Below are 20,884 nucleotides of genomic sequence, written 5' to 3' on the forward strand. Positions count from 1 at the left end.
GAAATGAACCTTTTTCTAATTAGAATTCATCTTTCAATGAAGTTTTTGTGAGAGAATACACTTTCAAGTTTTGATGAGGAAGAACAAGAAATTAATATCGCATGGAATTGTCTATTATCCAAAATATCTTAGTAGAACGTGCACTAGGTCGGTGGAGCGGCCGCGGCGAATTTCCGACCTGGAATTAAATACATGTGATCAATTGTACCTCCATGCACTAGTGAGGTCCACGTTATAATGACAGTATTTGATCAACTTTAGTTTTGCTATCCTTGGACATAGCCGGTGGTACTATCCTTTTCTAGCTCCACAAAGATGCCAATTAGGAAAGGCCTAATAAGAGGTGGACTTTACAAGGTAACTGAATTTTATAAAATTTCAGAATCTATGTAAATCTGTTACTATTCTGTATGATCTAGGCTGTGTAAACTTAGTTTGTAATCTTGTTTAAGAAGTAAATTTTCGATGTAATTGTGTTTTATCTGTGTAGACTTTTGTATTGTTGATTGTATACTTGTGACAATGACCAATGTTTATTGTAAATCAAATGGTAATAAATATATTATTTTTTTATTTTATGTTTTTGACAGTGTAGAAATATAATTAATTAATGCAGAGAATCGGCATCGCTATTCTTCTATGTTTATCCACTGCCATTATAACGTGGAGCTCACTATAGGCAGGCACTTGCTTTCACCATAGCTCTAAGAGTGACGTGCCTACCTGCCCTAGGCTTTTCCGCACTCGGGATTTCTCCTCATCCACCTTTGAGGCCGTTGACCAGGTTGCACCTAGTAGCCCTAGGCAGGGGCGCAGTGGATGCTTAAAATGCGGTGTTAATCACAGTGCCTCTAGATGTTGTGAGGCCAATATACATAATCTATCACTTGCTGGGGTTCCCGGGATTGCCACACCCATTAACTTTCATAATGAAAGTTCCCCTGCGGGGTAAATATCTGCCTAATGCCTATAAATGAGCTAATAATTCTAGAAAAATGAACTACTAATGCACTATAGTGAGTCCACGTTATAATGGCAGTGAAGAAAGATAGGAGAAAAACGTTGCCAAGTCTCTCCATTTTGCCACTGACTGTACACAGCTGTTACTCAATTCATCCCATTAAATTTAATCTAATAATAATTATCATTTCCTTGATAAAATAATCAATTTATGTCAAATTGATCAAGAAAAAATATTTTTTCATAATTTGATTCAAAAATTTGCTTTCATGACTGAGATCAGATTTTTATTTTTGTACAAACCTGAAATGGCGGCTAATTTAAAAAGCTGTGATACAACAATCTGAATTTCAAAACAACAGAAATTGAGTTATTTGGTAGGTATTCTATTCCAATTTCCTTTAAAAATAGAAATCCTATTTAAAAATGAGCAATTTCAATGGATTAATTCTGAAATAACTTTTCAATATTATTTATACCGGTACGAGTAGGTCCAACCTATACGGGTAGGCTAACTTAAGCATGGATGAAGTCTAGGATGGTTAGTTATCAACTTTTAAAATGTCATTTCAGGTATTTTAATTTGTGTTTCTCATAAGGTAATGTTTAAAAATTATTTCATTGTTTCAAAAATACATTTTAAATCAATTATACGACTTGTGTACTCAAGTAATTTGATAGAATGAAGAAAAAAAATGGCGGCTGAGAATATTGTTTGTTCAGTTTTGTAGTCACTGTCAAAAGTAAATATAAAATATTCTGGCAAATAGACAACATTGCAAAGCGAGAGAGTTAGTGCTATCAGTTTTGTTGTATGATAGAAAAGGACAGCAACAGTATTGTCAATCGTACACTGCCATTATAATGTGGACCTCACTATACTACTACTGAACTACTTATACTATGAATGACTTCTGTCGCATAACAGTGTCGAATTTGGTGTTCACTGAATAGTTGTTTGGGTATTAGTAAATTGTAATAAGAACACCAAGATACATTTCATTCAAAATTTATTTCACAAAAATGTGTATATATATAAATACTGTCATTTTGTGTTTATAATAAAATCAGGCTTAAGATCATTTGAGATCAAAAAAAAAAAAAAAACATTTCCAAATGAATGCATAATAACTTGGAAATTAACTATCACTTTTTCCAGAAAGGGTGATCAGTTTAGCAAAATAAACAAAATAAAGCTTATACGCTAATAAGTAAAATAAAGACAATTAAACTTATAAAAAAAAACCTGAAGGAGTCTGAGGCCTGGTTGCATAACAGCCGGTTAAATTTTAACCGTGATTAATTTCACGAGAACCCATCAGAGAAGGCGTTTTTGAAAAGACGGCTTCTCTGATTGGTTCTCGTGAAATTGATCACGCTTAACATTTAACCAACTGTTGTGCAACTGGCACTGAGTCTAATCTACATCGATATATAAAACCGTTTTTCACATTCAAAGATAAATCTAATTAATCATGAAATTGTAACCCTAGATTATGTACAATATTCTATGTCTTAAGACCCAAGGCAACCATCACAGCCTTAAGAATAGATTAATAGCCTATTTTGATTTACTCAACTGTTCACAGCCATCTGAAGTTATTGAAATAGTAATACTAATGAATAAATTTATTAAGTATTATTCAAGCGGCCTTGAAGATGGCAGATGGCAGGCTCAAAAGTAACACCGGGTGATAGTATTCTATATGGTGATAACTTTCTACATAATATGGTAACGATTACACTTCATACATACATACATACAAAAAAATATTCTATAATTGTAGTCAAAAGTTGTAAAAAAAGTGAAATTGCTTGAATAGAGCAAAAAAATTGTTGCTTCAATAAAATAGCTTCTAAGGGCCGTTTGCACAGTATCAGTTTAAACCTCCAAAGCCGGAGGTTTAAACCAAATAATTTGGATTAACTTGTCATCTGTAAAGATTTGATGGGGAAACAGGTGATAGTAAATTATTTTTCGACGGTTGTTTTCAATACTGCTGAAGACAATAATATTAGGGTTATAGTAAATCATTATGTGAACGTAAAAATAATTATTATGGAGGAATTGATAGAAGTTATTAAAGCGATTCATAAAGATGACTGTGAAGAAATTTTAAAACTGAGAAAAACAAATCATTTTAATTTCTGGGATGATGAAGAATTTTTAACCGGGTTTGCTTGAGTAAAGCAACTGCCAATTTAGTATTTGATTAAATGCACTTGATAGGAAATAAGACAATTTTTAACAGTGGTCTTTCATCAGAAAGTATGTTTTTAACTGAGAAATTTTGCTTTCAAGTTTTTTTTAGTAAACGAGGAAGTCTGTAGTGGATGTAAACTTAAAAAAATCAAATTTTTTATCTTAAATTCTAAAATATATTTGTTGGTGCTAACTAAATATAAATTTGCATTTAATAGTAATATTGCATATTTCATCATTTTTTGAGGAATTTCTTGATCGATTTTCTCTTTCATTACCGTACAGCTTACAGGTCTGTGGATCTTGAAAAACGGAGTAGCTATATAACCTCAATGTACGGTACTGATGAGTTGTAAACAAATAATAAATTCCCTGTAAAAATCAGCCTTTTTGATATTTTAAACAATGACATTCTATTACCAACTTGACGCTAAACTAGTTCAACTAGTTCGACGCTAAACTGGATTAGTCAATGCACTGAGAAAACCGATACAAGTTTAAACTTTCAGATTAACTTAAACTGGATTAACTTGATCGAGTTTAGCAATCTATACTGGTAAACGGCCCTAAAAAAATCGAATATTGAGCTTTTCTAGTCATTTAACATCTTAGGTATTAAAGTTAACGCCCTTACAGTCTTACAAGTTATTTACAAAAATGCCGTAATGTGGGCGCCCCATGGATAGACATTTTGACAAGATGCTGCGCTATTTATACTGTATACTATGCAGTTTGAGAAAAAATCAATAATTTGATTAAAATTATAATAATTATTACTACCGTAATAATTTGACAAAATAAAATTACCTCTTTCAATGCAAAAATAAAATAGAAAAAACAACAAAAACTTGCCTGTACCCACCAAACCATTGAATCATTTCATTAAGAAGGCTGAGCAGTAGGCTGAAAAACTTTTTACCGGTGATATTTTTCACAGTTTTCCGATTTGTATACTATCAAGCTAAAAGTCTACTCAGGACATTTTTTCCCGATCGTTACTTTTTGACATATGAAGGCCTGTATTATCAACCTTTGGTCAGATCATTTCAAATTCGGTAAGAAATTTCCAGGATAAATTCTTCATGGTATTGATGATTGAAATTTCCTTAAAATATCAATTTTTGAAAGTTACTCAATTTTTGAAAGTTACTCAATTTACAAAAAAAAATACCAAAATAACTTTTAGTTGAGTCATTTTTTTGTAAATGGAATAATTTTTTCAAAAACTGAAATTTTCTTTTTATTTAATCAACGATACCATGAAGATTTTAAACCTTGAAATTTCATGAATTTATCTCTTACCAAATTTGAAATTATGTTTCCCAATAATTTATACTTTAGGCGCTCATATCTCAAAAAGTAATGGTCAGAAAAAAATGTCCTTAGTAAACTTTTTCACTTTGTTAGCTTGGTAGAATTTAAATTGTGAAACTTTGAAAAATATCACCAGTAATAAGTTTTTTTAGCCTGTTGCAGAGCCTTAAAGTTGGAAAAAATTCCAAGATTCAAAGATAGTCCAGTCACTATATTCAAATTCTTAATTTGCGTATAAATAGCAAGAAATTTAAAAACATAAAAGGTCGAAAGGTCATTAAGGTATTAACATAAAAAAATTCAGAAAAAGTCAGCCATTCTAACTATGATTCAATTGGTTCTAGACTTCTCATATGTATTTAAACATATATAAAAAATCAGAACTGCAATAATAACTTGTATGTGCTACTTTTTAAAAACATAATATAAAAATATAAAGTACTCTTCTATTAAAAACATTTCAAAAAAATAGTTTCGCATTTAAAAGATCTTGAAAATGGCAAAAGGCCGAAACTACTTGTTTAAAAGTTCTTTAAATGATCTTGAAAATGGCCGAAACTAATTGTTTTAAATGTTTTAAAAAAGGGTACTTCATGTTTCTACAACAATATATTGACACTAATGTTCAAAGTGGCACTAATAGCGGAGCATCTTTTACATGTATTTACAAGACAAAGTATTTAATGTAATTTCATGTATTTCAAATCCGTGATGGAAACCCTCACACCTTTTGCGTATTGTTCACACTGCACGCAGCCCAGTACATGCCGTCCGGATAGACGGTGGTTACACATGGTGTGATGTTTTGGGACAGCTTCAGTGTAATTCAGCTTCATGGCGTAATTTTCTGGAATTGCTTGAAGGCTCGTTTCTCTGTAAACAAAACCAAAAAATTGTTACAAAGTTTTTATAAAGAACGGCAATTGTGGAAAGAAATACATTGATAAATCAAGCACACATAGATAAAATCACCAGAGAATCTAAACATTAAATTGAGCTTGGCTTTTCGAATTACGATTAAAAATATTACTTGTAATGGAAATTGTTACGGCGAAAATACTGGTGAATTCGTCAGTAATGATACATTTGTAGTGAGTGGGTAGGTCACCAAGGGATTTTTGGTAGGAGGCGGTGGCTCTTAAAAATTAGTTAGAAACCACTGATTCCTAATTTTTAGTATTATCATTGTAACAAAATAATAGTTAGACTTCAAAATATTATTGAGTTAAAGCTTGGTAAGAAAGATAAGACAAGAAAATCAGAGTCGGTATTTTTCTGTATTTGCTAAATTTCATGTGATTGGGTAAACAGGGTGTTTACGAACTGCCTACCCTAGGGTCTAGGGTCTAGGGCATTGTTCCTGGCTAAAAACCATATCTTAATATCATATTTAAATTGTCCGCAAGTATTCAGTTACTCACACAGCGGCCATTTTGCTTTTTAACGTATTATTTTTTTTCTAAATAATGGTTGAACATACGAAATTGAAACTTTGCACTATCATTTATATATAACAACTAGACAAAGCTAAAAAAATTATGATAATTTTTCAAATTCATAAAACAGAATGGCGGCCATTTAAAATGTTGTTTCTTAAATAACTCAGAAACCGTTGATTTTACAAAAACTTTACAAGAGTAAAAAACACATACGAAGCATAAACAGTCATAATATTTAGTTTTTTAAACAGAGGTCGACAATGTGCTCTACTATCTACTTTACAAATGATCCTTATGGCCCTTTGTTGTACAACAAAAAGTTTCTTCATATTGGTATCTCTACCCCATGCCAAAATACCACACAACAGGTGTGATTGAATGTAAGCATGATATACAGCTACCAACACATCAATGCTAACAATATTTCTCAATCTACATACCATAAAAATGCCTCTAGATATTTTCATACCCAATGAAAAATATGATTTTCCCATTTCACATTACTCTGCAATGTGATGCCATGAAATATGACATAACTAATATCTGTCTTACAACCCAAGTCAAAATCTAACAACTCGGTCTTATCTCGATTGAGACCAAGAACGTTAGCAGCTGTCCAGTCCTCAATAGTCGCATTAATCTGCCCCAATACATTCAAATTGGTAATAATCTTTTCACACTTAATCTGGACTGCCAGATCATCAGCAAACATAAAAGCCTTAATATCTCCATTACTTCTAGCAGCTGGCAAGTCATTAGTATAACCAATGAAAAGTCTAGGTCCAAGTGTGGAACCCTGGGGTACACCTGTCTGAACCTTCAAAAAATGAGAAAGAGAACCCTTATAAAAAGAAGCCTGAAATCTATCACTTAAATAGGAAATCAATTTTTATAAATTAATGATGATGGAAGAAACTGTTATGTACATTACGGGAGAAAATTAAGAATTTTTCTTCCTCGGGGAAGTTGTAGCCCTTGGCTTCGCCGCTGGCTCCAAAGGTAACCAGCAAAAATCTTGATTTTCTCCCTAGAAGTACAAATAACCCATTTATTATTGCTAAAACTCTTAATATTATTCTTTTTCGCCACACTGCACAGAAAGCAGCTGTTTTCCAGTCCCTAAAACATAGTCCCAAAGACATTGTTTGCAGACGACTCTCGTCTGACGTCAGAACAGGTTTCTTTCCGGCCTAGGCCGGAAAGAGTACCCTTTCCAGCCGCTAACATGGAACTAAGAAAGGTGATCAAAAACCGCTGATCAAAAAACTTTTCATTATTTGTGTTCATTATTCAATAATTAAAACATTTATAATAATATCATCTTATTGTCATTTGTAAGAATAAAAAAGTATAAACTCAACCTCCCACATAATTGAACATCATCTTTTAGGTTATTTAGACAAATCAGAATAAAAAATAAAAATACTTTTCCTGATATTCAGATTACCTCAGATTTGCTAGAGCTATCACCTTCCACTTCTGCTTTCGGAAGTGCTTAGTAAACAACTATTCTCATATATATATATTGTTTATTTTTGTGTGGCGAAAAATAGCGTTCGCACCAGGGGCAAAAATGTTTTTCCGGCTCTCAATCTTTTCTAGTCCTCGGCCTACGGCCTCGGACTTGAAAACCGATTTCGAGCCGGAAAAGTCTCATTTTCGGCCCTAGGTGCGAAATATACTATTGCTTTTATTTTTTCAATGTTTTCATCGGATTCCCAAAAATAGAGAAATTATTAGCTCTGCTAAGCACCGACTTCATTAAATGATATGAATTGTAAAATTAATTGAACCTTCACAATGCATGAAATAATAATTCTACATGGATTGGATATTTTTGGATAGAAAAGTAACCTTACAAGTAACCTGGAACTCAATTTCACAGAACTAATGTTTTTGAAGTCTTATTAAAAAGGGGTTGGAAAATTAATTCTACCAGTAACACCTTATCAAATTTAACAACATTACTTCAGTTATACACCCATATACACCTTATGGGTATAAACACCCATAAGTATTTACTGGTATGACATAGATGATACACACCTTTTTTTAGTCCAGTCGAATACGAAAGCCATATATAATGAAATCAATACTAGAAATACGGATATTGGCACAGTAATTCCAGCGCCATTATGGAAGCTTGTGCAGCAGTATCGCCACATATTTCCAATAACTTCATTGGTCAGATCCAACATTTTGAATCTGCAAAAAGCCAAATCAATCATGCAATAAATATAACATACTGTAATTAAGGCTAATCAATATAATTTTTGTAACTACCGTATTGTTATGCCTTGTAATGAAGGCATACTGTAATTAAGGCTACCGCAGGACGTAGTTCAAAAATTGCCACCATGTAGCGCATTAAAATTTTGCAAACTACAAAATGCTATTTTCCCCTTACCATTGGAGTAAAATTGAAAACTGATTTGTACTTGTATAGGTGCGCCACGAACACTCGCATTTCAATTTTATAATATTCGTCTTGTTCTGAGAGTTCGAATGGGATCTATCTATAAAACACAAATACATATGTAATAGTGTGAATATTGAATTGGTATTATTGTAGTTGTTTTTGTGTATCTTATATTTTTTTCAGGTTTTTGAACTGGAATGAACTTCGATTTTTACTGTTTGTTGAACCCTGCGGTTTTAGTGTGAGAACTGACTCTGTCTTGTTTGAATTTGCTAACTTGTTGCTTAGTTGTGGAAATTAAAGCAATTTTCGTGCATTTTTGAAATGCAGTTTCAATTTCTTGGCGAAAAAGCTACTGTATTTGGGAATTGTACGACCATTGACCTTTTTGCAACTTTGGCTTTTCCACTGGAAGTTAGGCTCAACGCTCGTGGAGGGGGGATAATTTTCAGTGAAAAGGCCACACACAGTTCGAATTGAAACGTAATCAGAAAAACATAATGTAACGGTGTGCGAGCCTCTGTCCTCGGAATGGGTCCATTTCCCATTCAGAGGGACAAATTGTTAAGTTTTCAGTTATCAGTAATTTTTTTTATCTAGTTGAATAGGAAACCAAATTTTATAGAGTTAGTAGGAGTAGAATCAGGAAATTATTTGTGCGTGTGAGTTCAAGTATAGTGAGTTTTATTAAAGCGTATGTGAGTGTTTCTGAAGAGTCCAAGTTTGAATATTGTTAAAATGGTGAGTGCTGAACTTTTGTTGTTTTTCTTATTAAGCTCAAAATTTAGTTTCATAGAATGACCGAGGCCCAAATTTAAATGCAGCAAGTTAGCAGGTTCCCAAAATGTATAGATTAAAAATTGAGTATGTCTTCTTGACCTGAAACGATTGCTGAATAACTTTGTTCTGTTTGAAAATTTGACATGTTACCTGACTTTTATTAATTCGTTCTACCTATTTAGAGTTCAATAAACCTGAAGTTGAATTTGATTAGTATTTTTCATTGAAGTTCCTGGCTCGTAGTTGCTAGTTGCTAAAATAGGTGACAATTAGATAATGATGATAATCATTTGAATTTGAATGAACGAGTCCATTAAAAGCTACCAACCAATCAAGGAGTCAAATAGATATTTGATAGCATAATTTTGGTAAATATTATAGAAGAGAAGAAACACCCTCCTCCGTTTACATTGGTGCTCAGCGGTGGTATAGTCTGCAAGAATGACTATCGAACCACATGTATCCTTATATATTTCATATTTTGGAAGATTAATCAAGTCAAGAGACAAATATATCACCCGGTTACAGAAATGATGTCAGGTGTGGTCTAAGGGTTAAAAATGCCTCCACCGGTTACAGAAATGGGTTCATGTGTGTGTGTGGGGTTTGTCTGCAAAAATGACAATCAAATGTCAGATTAATCAGTAGTTTTGAGGATTGATAAGAAGTATTGAAAAAACAGCCTGTTTCAAAATGAATAGTTTATTAGAAACACGAGCAGGAACATGAAGTATACAATTTTATTGTGATAACATAACCCTTGTAAGTGTGATACGTGAAATATTTTGAGATGAAAAGTGTAAGTTTATGTTATGAAAGGAGTTTTGAAATCGGAAAATTGAATTATAATTAAATTATTTTGTAGTTAACATTTTATGAAGATGAAAGGCAGTTATCCGTTGTTGAGCTTGGGAATATTGCTGAGTGAAATTCGATTCAAGATTAAAATCAATGGAATGGAAATTTGTAATATATGAGTTTTCCGGTGACTGCAAAAGCTAGCAACATTGCACCAGACTGATGGAAATATAGAAAATGTAGAACGCATTGTTCAATAGAGATAAATGATTTTTGTTGCATTGCAAACTTTGTAATGCTATATTTTGACAGATTTTTATTATCATATTTTGTCATGGAAAATATTGTGTAGAATTTTTTAAAATTATTTTTTGTGAGAGATAGTCCAAGGAGGTAGGAAGTTGATTTTATATCCAGTTGTATTTCGAGGAAAAAACTGTTATGTTGCGAGAGATTGAGATGATGAAGTGATTTATATGAAAGAGCAATGATGAAAGAATATGGTATGATTTTCCGCCCGTTTGAACTGAATACTCATTTTACGGCTGGATCGAGTAGGTTGTAATTTGAGGATTTCGGTTTATTATGGGCAGAAATTGGTAAATAAGGTAACATGGATTAGATGCGATTTTTTTTTTACTTAGCGGTACTTAGGTAAGGATAATACAGGCGGTATTATCGAGAGGTGACGACGATCTCAGCGGGGCTGAGAGGTTTTGGGATCGGGAATCCCAAGGTGAGGTTGAGTTCGGGAAATTCAATGAGAGAGATAACACAGTTGGATGATCTGGTGTTATGAACATGGATCGGGCATCCATAGTTATAGAAGTTCTTGATTGTAGGCATTTTCGACTATGCTGGCTCTTAAGAGGGCGATAGGGAAATTGGCCATCAATAAGAAGTTCTTAGTGGAAGTATTTCATTTCATGGTTTAGTTCTATTATTCGACTAAGCTAAGGCTGCGAGTAGATCTGACCTGAATAATTGAAAGAGAGATAGGTGACTCGGAAGTGTATGTTGGAAAGAGAGAGAATCAGTGTAGATATCAACAAGTGTGTATGAGAGAGAATGCAATGAGAGAGAAAGTAACAGTTGGGAAGAGAAGAAAATACTCCTTGGACTATTTGTACGATGAGAACAATGGAAATTAGAGTAGAACAGTGAATCGTAATTATATTATTTTGTCAAAGATAAACGAGAGTAGAAATGAAACAAAAGAAGGAGAAGAGCATGAGAAGGAATATAGAATAAACAACAGTTGTAGAAACAAACGGGAAATTAGTTGAAAACGTAATAGATAATTGAATCAATAATATAAGTTGGACGTTATGACTACAATATTGAAGGCTAATCTGAAAGTGCAAGCTTGCAGGCTATTGTTCTGTGATTATGAATTTGTAGAGAGATAGAATATTGTTCAACATTAGCCTTTTAAGATTAAAAAAAAAACAAGATTTAAAAGAATATAGAGAAGTCTTAAATAAATTGATCACAACTGCTAAAACAAATTACTATAAAAATCAAATAGATAAGTGCAATAATAACCCTAAAAATCTTTGGAAGTGTATTAATGAGATTATAAATGAGACAAATTCAGGCAGAGATAAAATTAGCATCAATGCGAATACTTTGAACGACTATTTTGCATCGGTTGGGATGAAACATGCTCAAAATATAGAGATAAACCAATGATGAAACTGAGTTACAGTTTGAGAAACATGATCACCATTTTCAAAATTCTTGGTTCATGAAACCAATTTGTTCCGCAGATATAGAAGAAATAATCAAAACTTGAAAAAATAGCTCAAGTCCTGGCTTTGATGGCTTAAGTAATATTACATTAAAACGCATAGCAGAATATATTTCAACTCCTTTATCTTACATTATAAATAAAATCTTTAGCACAGGAATATTTCCAAATCATTTCAAAATCGCTAATTTTAAACCTTTATTTGAAAGTGGAGATAAAAACAACCCTAGCAGCTATAGACCCATTAGTCTTTTAAGTAATATAGCAAAAATAGCAGAGAAATGTATAAAAAAGAGTCTATTGAACTATATTAATAAGTAGGCCTATAATATTATTCATATGAACCAATTCGGTTTCCAAAAGGACAAAAGCACAAATGATGCACTTGCCTATTTTTTGAACATTGTTTCAAATAGTTTAAATAAAAATGAAAAGACCTTGGCAATCTTCTTGGATTTGTCAAAAGCCTTTGACACGGTTCCACACAACAACTTATTCATCAAACTAGATAAAATGGGAATTAGAGGAATCGCCCTTGATCTAATAAAAAGGCTACTTACAAGACCGGTCAAAAATTTTATCAATAGATTTTCAAAAAAAGTTCTGTCACTTTAACTTCGTTTGGATTGCCTCAGGGAACCGTTTTATCTCCTATTTTGTTCTTGCTCTATGTAAACTACCTTTTAAAATTAAAATTAGAATGTGGTAAACTTGTATCATTTGCTGATGATACAGCTATAATTTTCGCGCGGAAAAACTGGGATGATGCGTTCGGGGTTGCTGAAAGGGATATGTGTAAAATTAAAAAATGGCTGGAATTGAACATTTTGAGTTTGAATGTTCAAAAAACTAAATATGTCTCATTCTTAGCAAATGCAGCAGGAAAGCCTAGTATTCATTTGAAAATTAAACTTTACTCTGAGTGGACAGACAAGAATCTCTGCGTTTGTCCAAGTATTGAAAATGTAAGCAACCTAAAATATCTAGGGATAATTATTGACGAATACCTGAAATGGCATTTTCATTTAGCTTATTTATGTAAAAAACTCAAATATATTTCTTTCAAATTCTATAAAATTAGCAAAATACTCAAACTTCAGGATTTAAAAACAGTATATTTTGCTTTGGTGCAATCCATATTAGAATATGGGATAACAATCTGGGGTGGGGCTTTCGATAGTCATTTAAATAACTTATTTATCACTCAAAAGTGTATTATTGAAACAATATAGAATAAACCTCGATTGCATCCAACTAATCTACTATTTGAAGAATTTAATGTGATGACTGTAAGGTAATTGTATTTGAAAAATTTAGCAAAATATATTATAAAGTATAAAAACAAATTTTTATCAAATAGTATAGTTCAATATGATTTTAGACCAAATACAACCTATAAATATAAAATTGATAAAACAAAACTAACAGTAGTTAGAAGACAGCTAAAGATCAAAAGTACAAGATTCATAAATGAATTGCCTTTTGATCTGGAAGCAAAAATTAATTACAAAATACTAAAAAATTGGATAAGAGAAAACTTTTTCTTTTCAATTGAAAGCAATATCTAATTTTATAAAAACATATTTAAAAGCGTGGATTATTTTTTTCTCTATTATTGTATAAAACTAGGAAACAACCAATGTAACTAGCTGATTGCAACTCTCACCAGCGGGCAAGGCTTGATTCCTTTTGCTGGTGATGCCGGATTACCATTGAGAAGTATCTAATTATGATTTTGGTATTATTTATGCTTAATTTTTATTTTAATTATTTTATACTTTTGATTATAAAATTATGTATTTTCTTTTATTATGTTTTGAATATGTATTTATTGTATGGCAAATAAATGATTTGATTTGTTCCGATTTATCATGATGACGTTAACTGGTTAGCTGATACGAGATAATGATTTGATATTGTAGTAGATAATAACTTGGGGAATTATCTAATGTTTCGAGAAGTAGATTATGCGTTCTGATATTGTTGTTTCAAATTTGTCAAAGTGAATAATCTGAGTTGAATTAATAAGGTATTAAAGGGCCCCGTCATTTCTATTTTGAGATAGTGTTAGTATTTGTTTCTGGGACTGGCACATCCCAATTAAATTCTATATTGAGAAAGTGATCGAGAGAGTTGTGAGATATGACGTACAAAATAAAATACGTGTACACAAATGCAAATACGTGCACATATACAAAAAGCATTGAGTTTTTCTTCCATTTTTTAATAATATAATTTTATTAATACTGTATCTGAATGAATATTTCAATATTCAACATATCATTGAGTAATTGGATCAATAATTCTTTCTAGTCTTTGGTTCGTAACAATTTCTATACATATATATCCCTTCAAACATCATAATCAGGGTTGGATTCTTAGAATATCAACATTGATTCAATTATAGTTATAGGAATAATGTTCATAGAACACTGAGCTTGTAAACATGTCTAATGCCCCATCTACATATTGGCCCAACGAATGCCAACGTCGGCCAGGGCCAATGTGTGAATGGGTGGTTTGCCAACGATGGCATCATTGGCCATAACCTATAAATTCATCAGATTCGATGATTCATTAGATATGCATCGAGAAAGCAATATAGTAGAAAACACTTCTAATTCATTTGTCTTCATAACGTTCATAAAACATAAAAATCCAATGAGTCATCGAATCTAATGACTTTATAGGTTATGTGCTTCAGCCGTGAGAACTGTAATGATTCATTACTAATGAAGTAACGATGCGTCATGAGTCATGAGCTTCCTGCTTCGACAAGCCTGCTTATGCTTATAGCCATGCGTCGACACGCCTCTAATGAATCTTCCAACTAAGTTACTACATTAGTTAAACAATGATGTTTTTCTAACTCTTAAAATCTTGACAAGATGAATTTGAACTCTTTACTTCTTTGATCAAGGTATCCCATAATGATATACATGTTTTATGTGGCATTACAGCCCATATTCAGCACATTGATTATTATGTTAACATACCGTCATAGCAGTTTTGATGTCCACAATAGATACCATACCCAATTCCATGCGAATGAGAGTGAAAATATGAATTTCACAAAGTAAGCTATACAAAAAATCTCCATTTTTGAGAAATAGTAATTTTCAAAAAATAGTAAAGCTAATTTATAAAGCTAGGTAAAGCTAGGTTTGAAACTAAATAAATAAATACCTGGTTTATAATTATCTGCTGTATAATATTCTGGTGGACAAAATATCAACCAACGTTACGCACTTCCAACGTTATAATAAACAATAAAGGATATTACAGGATATAACCTGGCTTTCTGTTTGTGAAGATAAACGGGTGCTAACTTGCAACGTGCTTCGTGCTAACGACCTCGTCAAAAACCGAAAATCGGAAAATCTGCTGTATAATATTCTGGTGGACAAAATATCAACCAACGTTACGCACTTCCAACGTTATAATAAACAATAAAGGATATTACAGGATATAACCTGGCTTTCTGTTTGTGAAGATAAACGGGTGCTAACTTGCAACGTGCTTGGTGCTAACGACCTCGTCAAAAACCGAAAATCGGAAAGAAGGAAAAAATTGTTGCCAACTTGACCATGATAATGTCTCATGTGGTAGCATCATTGAAAAGAATCACTTCGAAATAGTTGCAATTATTAATGATAATTCCGTATATAATCATATAATTTCATGACGATTGAAATTAATTATAAGCCACTATTGATTTCTTATTGATAAGTGATGAAAGTCATAGAAAGAATCGACTGTATTGAGTCATACAGTACATATGTCATAATTGAATAAAAATTGCAATTTATTTATGCTATTTTCTGTCAAAATTTGAAATTTTGAATCAATAATCATTAAAATTTGATAAATTCAAATCAATTTGTACCTCATAAACAACCTGTGAAGAAGCAATTTCAAAGTTGGCACACTTCATTGCACCAAACAGTCAATAATTTTGAATTCTGAGTAGCAACTGTTTAAAATGAACTCGCATTGGAATTAGTATTAAAAAGTAAAAACATGACCATTTACAAAGGTATTGTATGTTATTCCACTTGCCAAAATAATTGCAGTATTTAACTAATTATTTAAACTGTGAATGAATCTGCTACCAATAGGATTGGCAGATTGTCCTTGGAGGCTTTAATAAAAATGATCACACATACATCGGATGAAACATGTTAACTACCTACCATATAGCTTTATTTTGTGAAAAGTGAAAACTTATTTTGTATAGGGTTTTGTTATTCAGTTATGCAGCATAATTTGCGGTGGAATCATTTGTGTCTTCACTTTTTATAGTCTGCTATAGTGTCTTCATGCCATTATTATAAGCCTATTATGCTATAAAAATTATTCAGTAAAAGAGCACTAAACTGCTTATTATAGTGTCTTTTCTCGTTAGGGCTGGGTACTCTTGAATAAAAATAAAAATCCAAGTACCCTTTTATAAAATTGTTTACTCACAACATGTTTTGGCTATGATGCCATTATCCTATGCTATTATGCTATGGAACATGCTGTGAATAAACAATTTTACAAATAGGTACTTGGATTTTTATTTTTAGCTTATATAGTTATTATATTTGTTCTTCTACATTATGAAAACCTTAATTCAAAACGAAGCCCACTTTCAAAAATTTTCTATCTCCATTTAAACGATATAACTTAAGCCTACAAATTAATCCATTAACTTTTATAGTTTCAAGTCAAGTCTCAGTTGACTATAATTTTCAGTATAACGATAGCTGACTCAAATAAAACACATTATAATAAAAACTAATGTTATGTAAATTCAATTTAATATCAGGATGGTCTAGGATATCCCTTATGCGAAAGGAAAACTATATTGTAAGAAAACTTAAAGATATTAAATCCATCACAAATTTAATAACGACCATAATTTATTAAATTGCTTATAATTTACTATTTCGCTTCAAAAGTAACTGTTATCAGTTAATATGTAATTATCTGAATCAGTAAAATGAGTGTAAAGTTTGACTGGAAAGACTTTTTTCAATAAAGTAATTAGACATTGAATATAATGTGGAGAAACTTATAAACTGATCAAAATTTATTTATTGAATTCTCAATTATCTGAACTGTACATTTTTCAACTAAAATAAATTTGAGTAAAGAATATCAATACTTACTACTAACTTGTTTTCGTATTTCGTTTCTTACTAGTGAATCATGTACCTATTTAATACTGCACTATCACTTGTCATGATCGAACCCCTGATATTCCTTGTGTTTATATTATTTGTGTTGAAATAGGTTACATGATTGGTAAAATCAATGTGAATAGACGTAAGCAATAGTGAGTATTATTTGAAAACCGACGCCTTAGCTATTATAGTGATTAGGTTACACGTTGCGGCCCAATTGCCCTATGGCAATCATATCACCGTAAAACTCCATTACTTAATACTAAACTCCAAGTGCCGGTTAAATTGCAATCGTGATTTGTTTCACTAGAACCAGTTAGAAAAGCTTTCTTCTCGAAATAACCTTTTCTGATTGGTTCTCGTGAAATTAATCACGATTAAAATTTAACCGGCTTTTGTGAACCGGGCCTAATACTCATGACTGTCGAATTTATGATAAATCTTTTAAGTTATCCTTTCTTAGACTCCATACATCATGTAGAATATATCATTAATTGGGCCTATGCTTCATTCTTTGGGACTCTACATTATGAATTTGGTGGTCTAAACATGGCAGCTAACATGATGATTAACCATTGTACCACACTTGTCTACTATAGACAATTTAAAATAACCTCCAACTTATAGGGATATATGCGGAGCAGTGAAAAGTAGGGATACAGCGGCGGCGATGTTACCCTGTTGAAGCGGACAGCATTCTACAGTCTTAGATGAGTGTTGAACAGCTGATGGTACGCATAAGTAGTTTCCTATCTCAAAGCACTATATCTACTGAGTAAATGATCGACCACTTGGTAACTGCGCCTCTTTCTATGATTATTAATCACTGTAATTGGCTGATTTCACTCTATTTTTCAGCTGCGCATATCCCTCCAAGTCTGAGGTTGTTTCAAATGGACTGAAAGAAAGTGTATTCACATCACACAGGCTGTGGTTATACTCTTCTAGAGTTATTTTGATGATATAATACACAAGCTGACAGTTTCATAATTTCGCAAATAACCAGTTGACTATAGATTCATTATCAATTTTCATTATTCAATAATGCAACAAGGCATGTAAAGATTATTCCATTCATTATATTCTTTTACGAAGCAAATTCAAAATTTGACTTATAAACTGTCCATACTACCATATAAGTAAGATTTTACAATCAAATTCCTATATTTGTAATGAGTCTGATACTATAGATTATTGGCATATCCCAACTTGATACATTGCATTCATTAGACTTTTTACTTTGTAGTGGAGAAGGATGAGACAACGACAAAACAAGTGAATAAATAGTTTACTTTCACAAAATTTACAATTCATGAATTCAATAGATGAAAATTGTAATCTATAAAACCGATTAATTGCCTTTCCTTCTTCAGTTCAATCTGATCATCTCATTCACCTTTTGTACTTGATATCTGAAAAATAATCAGGTCAACTGAATTAAAAAGTGTTATAGTCTTCAGTAAACTAGTAATAGATAAACAGTCATTTTATTACAAAACATTTCACTTGAATGGGATAGTTAGTAAGTGTAAGATAATACGGATTAGATAATTACTGTAAACAATAAATTTATGTAGGCAATTCATTCCCTGTGCAACATTAGTAAAAAAATATTAATGATTGTCATGGCCATCACACTTTCTGTCCAGCATACACATCGCTGGTAATAAACGAGGACAGGCTATGTGTTTGCCGGGCAATTCCCAGACTTTGGACTAGCCCTGATTGAAGCTCAGATTCCTTGGATGTAAGATTTAACATTTATTACTATTAAATATTGTTTATTATCCAATGCTCCTGTAGTATCTTGGCAAAACTTTCTTACCCTATTGTAAACTAACTAATTAATATTTATCATACATGACATTGATGTGTTTTATTTTATTAATATTACTTTTGGTTGTGGAATCAATTATTTGTTCAACGTAATTGTTGAGCAATTCAGCAAGGAACTTGAGCTTCAAATAGAGGTGGCTTATCATGCAATTGTTATTTTTTTCATGTTATTTATGACTACAGTGCAAGTCGATCATAATACGTGATTAATTATAAAGCAAAACAGTTCTAGGGATAAAGAAACAAATGACATTCCGTCGTCCCTATGGTAATTTGGTGAAGTTGCGTCACTGTAGATACCCAACTTTTCAGGAGAAGGGAAAGCAAATTTGACTAGTCCTTACAAATCCACATACTAATAGTTTCATCAACTAATAGTAAGTTGCATTATTATTTATTTTTGAGCAGCCTAACATGCACAATGATAGATTCATACTAATAATTGTTCAGATTAATTATGTTCAATTCAGACTAAAAAAAACAAATAAATATAGCATTCATTTACATACACAAGATGCACTACGAACATATAAACATATAATATATGAGAACCGTTTATAAATATAAATATATGAAATTATAAAAAATTACAACATAAAAATTTTAAATAATAATTTATAACATAGGTATAATAAAAAATAAATGTATAATAAACATAAATACATATTAACATTCTTACATATCAACATATAAAACAATACATAGTATGTAAGTAATACATGCGAAAATTTACATGCGTAGAATCTGGATCTTGTGCTGTTAGGTGGAAAAAACATTATGGCAGCAATGCGAGTTACTCTTTCGTAGTTTTTACCACAACATGCTTTGATGGTACAAGCAAAAAATCAAAATTGACGAAAATTTAAGATACACAACTTCACCATGGGGATGACGGCGTATTATAACAAATATCGGGGCACCGAGCTTCGCTCGTTATTTTTATTTATTGATAAACAGAACACAATTCTCTAAAATGATCGAGTTTATATTTTCACAGCTGGCTGTCATCTCATGAATTTCGGGGATGCGATATTTTGATTTTTCACATACTCACTTTTTTACTATCCACAGCTGTTTCAGCCAAGGATGAATTATCCTTTTAATGTTGTTCAGCGAGTTTTCCCAAGGATGAGACCTAGAGCAATTGAGTTTTTATATCATAAACCTACTATGTTCCAAATTTCGTGAAAATCGTTAGAGCCGTTTTCGAGATTCGTTAAACATAAATAACCATATATAAAAATAGCCAGATATAAAACTAACCAGATATATTTAATACTCGCCGATTAAGTTAATTAAAATAAATCTTCTTCGTTGCCTCTCCCCAGTGTGCCTTTAAAGCGAATTGCTCGCTTAATATAGTAGGATTAATTCTTGGCAGTAATCAAGTATTTTCCCTTGATGAGGCTCTTGAATCTCTTGAGTATAGTGAATGCGATATCAGTTTTCATGTAATATAAATCGCTGAGGAAGCCACTTTGAGTGAGAAGGAACTGTTTATTCGCAGAGCTGCTCAAAAAATCTGGTGTGGCGCCCTCACACAACTTTCCTTGCCGTTATGAAAATTTCGGCGAAAACCGCCTCGTGTGCCTCCGGCATAAGAGTCGAGTTTTCGAAAATATAATTTAAGATTGATCAGCAGACGAGATCGATTCTGCTATTTCTTCCATTCAATCGAATCAACAGTTGCCTGTTTCATTAAGTTTGCATTTGAATAATCACATTTTCTCGAATTTCGAGCTTATTTTCAATATTAGGAGAAAATGTTACTGGATTGTAGAGATTTTCATGCTCAATCTTTTCCATTTAAAATATATCTTTTAAATTGCTTCTGAAGCCTGATAATTGGAAATCTAAAATCAAATTTTGCATAGATGGGTACGGGCGGAGCTCCTGAAATTTTTACAGATATGGGACTTGTGGCAGTTGATAGAGCTTATCAATGACTATTTTAGGTGTATAGATTTGATCAAAATCGTTGGAGTCGTTTTTGAGAAAATCACGAAAAACCCTGTTTTTTACAACATTTTCGCCATTTTAGCCGCCATCTTGAATTGCATTTGATCGAAATTATTCTTTCGGATCCTTATAGTGCAAGGATGGTTCATTTTCTAGAGCTAAACTTATCCATTTTATGATGCGCAGGTTGAATCTTGCCTAGACGCAATCAGCTGGTATAGTGAGTTCTACGAGATTTCTGGATGATTCAGCCGTGGA

General features: G+C 32.1%; 1 protein-coding gene across 1 annotated transcript; it reads right to left on the reverse strand.

Moving 5' to 3' along the window:
* Nucleotides 1-3,982: 3,982 nt before the first annotated feature.
* Nucleotides 3,983-15,221, reverse strand: LOC111057307. The gene is made up of 3 exons (XM_022345061.2): nucleotides 14,850-15,221; nucleotides 7,963-8,121; nucleotides 3,983-5,350 (listed from the first exon to the last, which is right to left on the reverse strand). The coding sequence occupies exons 2-3, from the start codon at nucleotides 8,112-8,114 to the stop codon at nucleotides 5,158-5,160; spliced, it is 345 nt and encodes a 114-aa protein (XP_022200753.2). The 5' UTR covers nucleotides 8,115-8,121; nucleotides 14,850-15,221; the 3' UTR covers nucleotides 3,983-5,157.
* Nucleotides 15,222-20,884: the final 5,663 nt, after the last annotated feature.

This window comes from Nilaparvata lugens, chromosome X (genome assembly GCF_014356525.2).
Source record: "Nilaparvata lugens isolate BPH chromosome X, ASM1435652v1, whole genome shotgun sequence".
NCBI classification, from domain to species: Eukaryota; Metazoa; Arthropoda; class Insecta; order Hemiptera; family Delphacidae; genus Nilaparvata; species Nilaparvata lugens.

Bases quoted from the DNA above. Each gene is read 5' to 3' on its own strand.
- LOC111057307 (XM_022345061.2), bottom strand. From the start codon at position 8,114: ATGTTGGATCTGACCAATGAAGTTATTGGAAATATGTGGCGATACTGC. The intron at 5,351-7,962 runs GTGTGTATCATC...TTTTGTTTACAG, and splicing joins TTCGACTGGACTAAAAAAAG to AGAAACGAGCCTTCAAGCAA.